The 10,000-nt window shown below is 49.6% G+C and overlaps 1 protein-coding gene across 1 annotated transcript in view; it reads right to left on the bottom strand.

Moving 5' to 3' along the window:
- kcnip3a (Kv channel interacting protein 3a, calsenilin) overlaps positions 1 to 10,000 on the bottom strand; it is a 206,924-nt gene that overhangs the window by 136,576 nt on the left and 60,348 nt on the right. Inside the window, exon 3 of the mRNA XM_063194648.1 lies at positions 4,732 to 4,734. Within this exon, the coding sequence (XP_063050718.1) occupies positions 4,732 to 4,734 (3 nt within the window). The remainder of the gene's footprint in view (positions 1 to 4,731; positions 4,735 to 10,000) is intronic.

Raw genomic sequence — 10,000 nt, 5'->3', positions numbered from 1 at the left:
AGGTTTACTAACGTTCTACCGATACTGTATGAGGCTTCGGGATGGAGGTTTACTAACGTTCTACCGATACTGTATGAGGCTTCAGGAGGGAGGTTTACTAACGTTCTACCAATACTGTATGAGGCTTCGGGATGGAGGTTTACTAACGTTCTACCGATACTGTATGAGGCTTCGGGATGGAGGTTTACTAACGTTCTACCAATACTGTATGAGGCTTCGGGATGGAGGTTTACTAACGTTCTACCGATACTGTATGAGGCTTCGGGATGGAGGTTTACTAACGTTCTACCGATACTGTATGAGGCTTCGGGAGGGAGGTTTACTAATGTTCCACTCAACACAGTTGGTCTCCATTAGAGTTGGATATTCTAGTTACTGCAAATTTCACTTTACAATAAATTGCATTTGGCAGACACTTTTTCAACCAAAGCGACTTACAATCGAGGACATAATCATAGCCAACATCACTAACAGAAACAAAGTCCACAGGAAATATACAGAACAACAAGTGCAGATGCTGAGCAAGTGCAGAGCAAGTGTAATAAGGCGTGTGTGTATCTGAGATGGGAGCATTAGAGATGTAGACAGGTGTCAGGTGAGGGTGAGGAACAGTGTGTAGTGTGTACCTGCAGTGATGGTGCCGGTGGAGAGAGAAGGAGGAGAGGAATAGTGTATTGTCAGGTGTGTGTGTACCTGGCGTGAAGGTGTGTATATGTGTGTGTGTGTGTGTGTGTGTGTGTGTGTGTGTGTGTGTGTGTGTGTGTGTGTGTGTGTGTGTGTGTGTGTGTGTGTGTGTGTGTGTGTGTGTGTGTGTACCTGGCGTGAAGGTGTGAACAGGTGTGTGTGTGTGTGTGTGTGTGTGTGTGTGTGTGTGTGTGTGTGTGTGTGTGTGTGTGTGTGTGTGTGTGTGTGTGTGTGTGTGTGGGTACCTGGCGTGAAGGTGTGAACAGGTGTGTGTGTGTGTGTGTGTGTGTGTGTGTGTGTGTGTGTGTGTGTGTGTGTGTGTGGTGTGTGTGGTGTGTGTGTGTGTGTGTGTGTGTGTGTGTGTGTACCTGGTGTGCAGGTGTGTATACATGTGTGTGTATGTCCCGGTGAAGAGATAATGAAGAGTAATCAGGTGTGTGTGTACAGGTGTGTGTGTGTACCTGGTGTGATGTGTGTGTAGATGTGTGTGCATGTGTGTACAGGTGTGTGTGTGTGTACCTGGCGTGAAGGTGTGTAGAGGTGTGTGTGTGTGTGTGTGTACCTGGCGTGAAGGTGTGTAGAGGTGTATGTGTGTGTGTGTACCTGGCGTGAAGGTGTGTATATGTGTGTGTGTGTGTGTGTGTGTGTGTGTGTGTGTACCTGGCGTGAAGGTGTGTGTGTGTGTACCTGGCGTGAAGGTCCCTGTGAAGAGTCCAAAGAACCAGCGCAGCACCTTCTCCAGCTCACCCTGGCACTCCTGTCGACACTCGTTCATCGCGACCCCTCACCTCTCACCTTTGACCCCTCACACACAGGAAGTTGGACGCTAGGGTCAATAACCCTTGACCCCCGCACTCTCAGAGTGGAAGGATCGACACAGGATGCTGTGTGAGGCTCCCAACACTGACCACCACCGCCCCCCACCTAACCCACTCCCAGAGTCCCGGTCCCAGAGTGGCCGGACGCACACTGGAAGGTCAACCCTCAGGGCACAGGAGTGACCCCAAGAGTTCGCAGAAGTGACCCTGAGTGTTGGCAGGAGTGACCCCAAGAGTTTGCAGGAGTGACCCCCAAGAGTTCGCAGGAGTGACCCCAAGAGTTTGCAGAAGTAGCCCCAAGAGTTTGCAGGAGTGACCTCAAGAGTTCGCAGGAGTGACCCCAAGAGTTCGCAGAAGTAGCCCCAAGTGTTTGCAGGAGTGACCCTGAGTGTTGACAGGAGTGACCCCAAGAGTTTGCAGGAGTGACCCCAAGAGTTTGCAGGAGTGACCCCAAGAGTTCGCAGGAGTAACACAGAGGGTTCACTGAGAGCCCCACTGTCAGACTGGCAGGATGCTGAACAGCAGCCTACACTACGGGATTAATCACATCACACGACACCCCTGACAGAGACTCATGTTACATACATTGCTGTGGCAGGATGCTGAACACTCCGGAAGACAAACACACGTGCAGTGGCAGGCTGCTGGACGTTCCAGAAATAACTACACTGATCCCGAGTCTGTTTCTCGTCCCGGGCTGGTATAGGACAGATGGACTTAGGATGCTGGAAAACTCAAATGTCCTGGAAATAATGACACTGACCTCCCAAAGTCCCATATGCAGGGTGCTGGATGCTCCAGGAATAATCTTACTGACACCCCAGACTGGCGGGGTGGGTGGACGGATGGTGGACGGAGGATCAACTCTTCAGAAAACCCAAAACTGACACCCCAGAGTCCAGAATCCCACTCCCATGAAATGCACAGGACGCTGGATGATCACCGTCCGGGAATAATGACACTGGCCTCCCAAAGTCCCGCTCCCAGCAGTGCCAGGATGGAAGACGGCTGCTCAATTCTTCAGGAATAGCCACACAGAGTCCCTCTCCCAGGCTGACAGGACAGACGGACAGAGAATGCTGGACTCACATTTCCTTGAAATAATAACACTGACCTCCCAAAGTCCCACATACAGGGTGGTAGGATGCTGGATGCTCCAGGAGTAATCTTACTGACACCCCAGAGTCTGTCTCCTTGGCATGCAGGATGGACACAGGATAAAGGAAGACTCGACGTATAGGAATAACCACGCTGACCTCCCAAAGTCCCACACTGCCAGGGTGGGTGGACGGAGGGTGGACGGATGCTCAACTCTTCGACAGTACCTAGACTGACACCCTCACAGAGTCCCTCTCCTAACATTGGCCGGACAGACACAGGAGAATGGAAAACTCAACGTATAGGAATAACCAAAGTGACCTCCTCAAGTCTCACACTCCCAGAGGACGACGGCTGCTTCACTCTTCGGCAAAGAACCACAACAGTTCCAGAAATAGGATGCCCAACACTCCAGGAAGTGATAACAGCGGATCTCGACTCTCTGACCCCGACTGGACTGGAGTCCGACTTGACTCAGCACTCCGGGATTAACGGCTGGACAGACACCGAGCGGTCCAGTGAAGACGGCGACCTCACACAGTCCACAGTCACACTCCCCTGATCATAGGGAGAGAGAGAGAGAGGGAGAAAGAGACAGAGAGAGACAGAGAGAGAGAGAGAGAGAGAGAGAGAGAGAGAGAGAGAGAGAGAGAGAGAGAGAGAGAGAGAGAGAGACAGCGAGAGAGAGAGAGAGAGAGACTCCCAGACCAAAATGCTCCGGCACTAAATGGTCCCTCCAGTGCAGACAACAGTGACCCCCACAGTCACACTCCCAGATCAAAAACGCTCCGGCACTGAACGAGCGGTCCAATGGCACTGAACGAGCGGTCCAATAAGTCCATTGAAGGCAGACGGACCTCCCAGCCCGGCAGGATGAACGGCAGACACTGACACTCACCTCCCAAGAGTCACTCACACAGAGTGGCGGAGGCAGAGAGAGGCAGAGAGAGGCAGAGAAAGAGAGAGAGAGAGAGAGAGAGAGAGAGAGAGGCAGAGAGAGACAGAGATAGAGAGAGGGAGAGAGAGAGGGAGAGGTAGAGAGAGAGAGATGACGGTCCGGACACAGGAAGCTCAGTGATGCTCAGCGCTCAGTGAGGCTCACACCGTAACACTGATCCCCCACAGTCACACCCCCAAACCAGGCGCTCCGGGATAAAGGACAGTGGGGCTCAGAAAAGTCGCACACAGATGCAGAACGGACTAGACAAGATGATCCAGGAATAAAGACGGAGACTTCAGAGAGTGCAAGAGTTACAGGGCAGTTACTCAGTCGGGGACTGACTACACCGTGGAAAGGATAAATGACAGTAAGGTTTGGAAAAGTCACTCAGTAGTGGCATAACAGATCAGACAAGATGCTCCAAGGAATGAAGATGCTGGCTTACGACAGTCTGGGAAAGTTATATGGCGGTCACTGATACACTGATACGCTCGGGGTTCCGGGAATAATGACACAGTTGCTGAGCGGGATGAATGTCAGTGGGGCTCGGAAAAGTCACACCCAGTAGTGGCAGGACAGACCAGACAAGATGCTCCAGGGATAACAACACTGACTTCCGACAGTCTGAGAAAGTTACATGGTGGTCACGATACACTGATATGCTGACACACTGATGTGCTCGGGGCTCCGGGAATAATGACACGGTGGCTGAGCGGGGATAAACGTCAGTGGGGCTCGGTAAAGTCACACCTAGTAGCAGGACTTACAGTACAGGACAAGATGCTCCAGCCGGGGATAACAACGCTGACCTCCCACCGTCACACTCCACCAAAGGGTCAAGGCTGATACACTGATACACTGCAGGCTCCGGGAGGAACGACGATGACGCTCGCACCGCCAGACAGGACGAGGGCGAGGACGAGGACGAGGACAACAAGGACATTACAGAGCACTAAAACTGCCACCGTCAGCAGATTCACACACCGTACATCCGAGCAGGAGCGCCACACAGGATTATGAAGAGTCCAGGAGACACTTTGAGTCACACAAAGTCAATGAGTCCAGGTCAAGAGTGTCACGGAAAAATACACAGAGTCACTTTGGAATACTAGGAGCTCAGGAGTGGCACTAAGGAACACAAGCAGTCCAATACTATAGGAATGAGTACAGGAAGTCACACTTAACTGCCACCGTCTGCAGATTCACACACACTGTACATCCGCGAGGCACTCAGCACCCAGTATGATTATAAAGGGTCCAAGAGTCCCGTAAAGTCACGCAGGAATTCAAGGAGTCAAAGAGTGTCAAAAGAAAAAATACAAAGCCTCAAGTAGAGTCACATTGGAATATAATGAGTCCAACAATATTACTTAGGGATGCAAAGAGTTCAATATTACGGGAATGAGCACGATGAGTCCAGCACACAGTACCAGTCTCTGAAAAATACAGAGAAAGAGTTACAGAAAGTCTTTATCCAGAGCGGTTCTTCAAGATCATACTACAAAGGCTTGAGCTACCAGGTGAAAAAAAAGTTCTGGGTAAATAGAAGCAGTTGCACATCAGCTGTGAACCTCAGAGGGAAAGTAAAAAAAAGTCTTGAAGATGCGTCCAAAGACTTGGCAACTTCAGAAAAAAAAGTTTTCAGAAGACTAGGAAAAGTCTTCAAGACACGTTACAAAGACGCCTCAGCAACGGTGACGGCGGCTACTTTGACAGCTGGATCTTCAGAGGCGATGGAGAGGGAATAATATAATTACTGTCCTGTGTGAATGAGCTGAGGACAGCAGCGTCTCCCCAGAGGATAGAAATACACTGCACACAGTCAACTAATATCCTCAGGCAGAACGGAGAGATAGAGGAGGAGAAAGAGAGAGTGAGAGAGGGAGAGAGAGAGAGAGAGAGAGAGAGAGAGAGAGAGAGAGAGAGAGAGAGAGAGAGAGAGAGAGAGAGAGAGAGAGCAAGAATCAGTAGTACCGTATTTCCTGACACTGAGCTGAAGTCTTGAAGTCCTCAAAATGAAGATAATGACGATAATGTGACTGATGTGCAGAAGACAAAATACAGCATTTGGAAACGAGACACACACTCAGAAGAGAAGTAGCATTCACACACAAGACACAAACTCAGAAGAGAAACAGCATTCACACACAAGACACACACTCAGAAGAGAAACAGCATTCAAAGAGGAGACGCACAGATGAGTGTCTGTGTTCAATGGCTCAATGATCTACAGTAGAGCACAGCTAAATGCAGGAGAAGAGATAAAAAAGAGAGAGAGAGAGAGAGAGAGAGAGGGTGTCAGTGATAAAAAGTGAGTGAGTGACAGAGTGACAAACAGAGAGATACAAGTCTGAGGATAAAAGGAGGGTAGGGCGAGACAGACAGAGACCGAAAAGGCAGACAGACAGAGAGAAAGGCACACGCACAGATCGACAGACAGACAGACATACCAGACAGACAGACCGATAGACAGACGAACAGACCAGTGTGCAGAGAGACACACAGAGACAGACAGACAGACAGACAGACAGACAGACAGGCCAGTCTACAGAGAGACAGACAGACAGACAGACATACCAGACAGACAGACCGATAGACAGACGAACAGACCAGTGTGCAGAGACACACAAAGAGACAGACAGACAGACAGACAGACAGACAGACAGACAGACAGACAGACAGACAGGCCAGTCTACAGACATCCAGACAGACAGACAGAGCAACATATTTCCCAGAGGTACAGCTCGTCTTCCAAACCGACACTCAAATTCTTGCCATAATCGTTCAGAAGAAGTTTGGCATGTGTGTGTGTGTGTGTGTGTGTGTGTGTGTGTGTGTGTGTGTGTGTGTGTGTGTGTGTGTGTGTGTGTGTGTGTGTGTGTAGTGTGTGAGAGAGAGAGAGAGAGAGAGAGAGAGAGAGAGAGAGAGAGAAGAGAGAGAGAGAGAGAGAGAGAGAGAGAGAGAGAGAGAGAGAGAGAGAGAGAAGAGAGAGAGAAGAGAGAGAGAGAAGAGAGAGAGAAGAGAGAGAGGGTGTGTACTGAGTAAATGTGTGTGTAGAGTAAGTGTTTCCTCTCCTCTTCCTCCTTGCTTCTCTTTCTTGTGTCTTTCTTCAGGCCTCCTATGTGTGTGTGTGTGTGTGTGTGTGTTTGTGTGTGTTTGCTTGTGGGTGTACGTGTGTCTGCATATCTGTGTGCGTGTGTGTCTGCATATCTGTGTGTGTGTCTTCCTGCCTCGAAGGGTGTTGTAGCGGAAAAACAACAAAGGCGTGGAGCTGTACATCAGACTGTGTGTGTGTGTGTGTGTGTGTGTGTGTGTATGTGTGTGAGAGAGAGAGAGAGAGAGAGAGAGAGAGAGAGAGAGAGAGAGAGAGAGAGAGAGAGAGAGAGAGAGAAGAAGGGAGAGAGCAAGAGGACACTGAAGGAGAGAGAGATAGAGAGAGAGAGAGAGAGAGAGAGAGAGAGAGAGAGAGAGAGAGAGAGAGAGAGAGAGAGAGAGAGAGAGGGATGGGAAAGCTGGAAGAGCTTCTAAAATGTCATGACTGCGTGTGTTTATGTGTGTGTGTGTGTGTGTGTGTGTGTGTGTGTGTGTGTGTGTGTGTGTGTGTGTGTGTGTGTGTGTGTGTGTCTGTGTGCCTGTGTGCGTGTGTGTGTGTGTGTGTGTGTGNGTGCGTGTGGAGGTTGGCTTAGTTGTCACGGATACAGAATGCCTCGGTCAGCCCCCTCACCCTGGACCACAGCACATGAAACACACACACACACACACACACACACACACACACACACACACACACACACACACACACACACACACACACACACACAGCACACACACACACACACACACACACACACACACACACACTGAAATTTTATGAAATGCCTCGGCCAGCCCCCTCATGCACGCACGCACGCATGCAGGCACACACACACACACACACACACACACACACACACACACACACACACATACACACACACCACACGGCCAACAACAATTAGCATTACACATTAAATCGCATTAGCAGTCTCTTTTATAGCAGTTCACTAGCGAGGGCATCATCAGCACCATGCAATAACTCCAATGAGCCCGGACTGTTGGGTCATGCCAAATAATGATGAAATCCCATCATCTATAAGTGAACTGCCATTCAAATATTTTGAGAAAATACTTTGCCATTTGCATTTTGCAATACAATACAATTTCCCTAAATGTTCAAAAAAATGGATATAGACTCCGAAGGTCTCCTAACCGAAGGTCTCCTAAAGGGGCGTTCACCCGACATAAAGTGGATAACGGAAAAGAACTCGAATTACTTATCTCTGTCTAGAATATCTCTGAGGGTACATCAGCCATGGTAACCACCCACCTTCCTCTTCCTGATACCCCCACGGCCCCACCCCCTCCTGATACCCCATCCCCTCCTGATACCCCCCCCCCCTTCCTGATACCACCCACCCACCTCCTGATACCCCCCTCCTGATAGCCCCCTCTTGATACCCCCCTCCTGATACCCCCCTCCTGATACCCCCCACCCTCCTCTTGATACCCCCCACCCCCTCCTGATACCCCCCCGATTTGCTTCCTGATACCCCCCACCCTCCTCTTGATACCCCCACCCTCCTCTTCTTGATACCCCCCACCCTCCTCATCCTGCCCCCACTCCCTCTTGATACCCCCCACCTCTTCCTGATACCCCCCACCTCTTCCTGATACCCCCCACCTCTTCTTGATACCCCCCACCTCCTCTTGATACCCCCCACCTCTTCCTGATACCCCCCACCTCCTCTTGATACCCCCACTCCCTCTTGATACCCCCCACCTCCTCTTGATACCCCCACTCCCTCTTGATACCCCCCACTCCCTCCTCTTCCTGATACCCCCCCCCCCCCCGATTTGCTTCCTGATGTGCTCATCATCTGTATCTGATTTCACACATACATGTAACAGCAACCATGTCCAGAACACACACACACACACACACACACACACACACACACACACACACACACACACACACACACACACACACACACACACACACACACACAAATGCAGACGCACACACACACACACACACACACACACACACACACACACACACACACACACACACACACACACACACACACACACACACACACACACACACACACACACACACACACACACACACACACACACAGAGAGAGATGCAGAAGGCCTATGTAACAGCATCCCTGCCTGCCCTGTCCAGCCTCCTCGCTTGTCACCAGCCACACCCGGCCTCATCAATTACCACCAATGCACTCGTCTAAAAGAAATAAATAATCTCATATGGTATAGCCCAGTGGTGTGCATTGGCACTGCCCTCACGATTCGATTAGATTGCGATTCGGGAGGTAGCAATTCGATTCGATTTGATTCGATTCTACAATGCATTGCAATACATTACATTTCCACTGAGAGCAAAGCAAATTTTTCATCAGTCAATACAAGCGGTCAGATACTGAATAGCATTTTATTGGCTGTTTTCTGTATCAGTCTTACAGTTTTCAATGCTTTAGTTTGAAGTGCTTCATTTATTTGCTTCGGAAATATGCATGAAAGTAATTTAAACTTGAAAAAAAATGCCGCATCGATTATGAGACTTGCCGCATTTAATTTAATTGCCCTGCCCCCGAATTGTGATGCATTGCCACATCGATTATTGTTGACACCACTAGTAAAACCATGCTCATCTAAAATAAATAAATGAATAAATACACCCTTTGGTTTCATATGGTATAACTTTGCTTGGCAAGGGCGGATTACTGCACTGGCCTACTGGGCACAGGCCCAGGAGCCCAACAGTCAAGGGGGCCCTCAAGCCCAAGCTTCCATTGCCATTGTCACGCATTACCTACAAAGTCCTCCTCCTAACCTTCAAGTCCTTCCATGGTCTGGCACCCCACTACCTCACAGACCTCCTTCACCCCTATGACCCCTCAAGATCCCTGCGGTCCTCTTCCAAGGGCCAGCTGATCGTCCCTCGTACCAGGCTCAAGGCCACCAGTGACAGAGCCTTCCATGTTGCTGCTCCCATTCTTTGGAACAATCTGCCCGACCACATCCAGAATGCCCCTTCACTGGCTATTTTTAAGCAACACCTTAAGACACATCTCTTCCTGGAGGATTATGGCTGCTAGGTCCACAAGCACTTTCACTTACATGCATTCACACACACGCTCACACACTGACGCGCACACACACTCACACTTCCCAACACAACACTCTGTGTAGCGTCCTTGGGTGTTTTGAAAGGCGCNATATAAAACGAAAGTATTATTATTATTATTATTATTATTATTGTCATCTCGAGTTAAAACACTTTCAACACTTGGACTTTCAAATTTTATCAGGGGGACAAACCGCTGAAGGCCCAACAGCTTAGGGTCTCAAACATCTGGCCAAAAACCCTGAATCATTTTGTAAACTAGTAACA

The sequence above is a fragment of the Engraulis encrasicolus genome, chromosome 3 (assembly GCF_034702125.1).
Source record: "Engraulis encrasicolus isolate BLACKSEA-1 chromosome 3, IST_EnEncr_1.0, whole genome shotgun sequence".
In the NCBI taxonomy this organism is placed as follows: Eukaryota; Metazoa; Chordata; class Actinopteri; order Clupeiformes; family Engraulidae; genus Engraulis; species Engraulis encrasicolus.
This window is presented reverse-complemented; position numbering and strand designations above follow the sequence as displayed.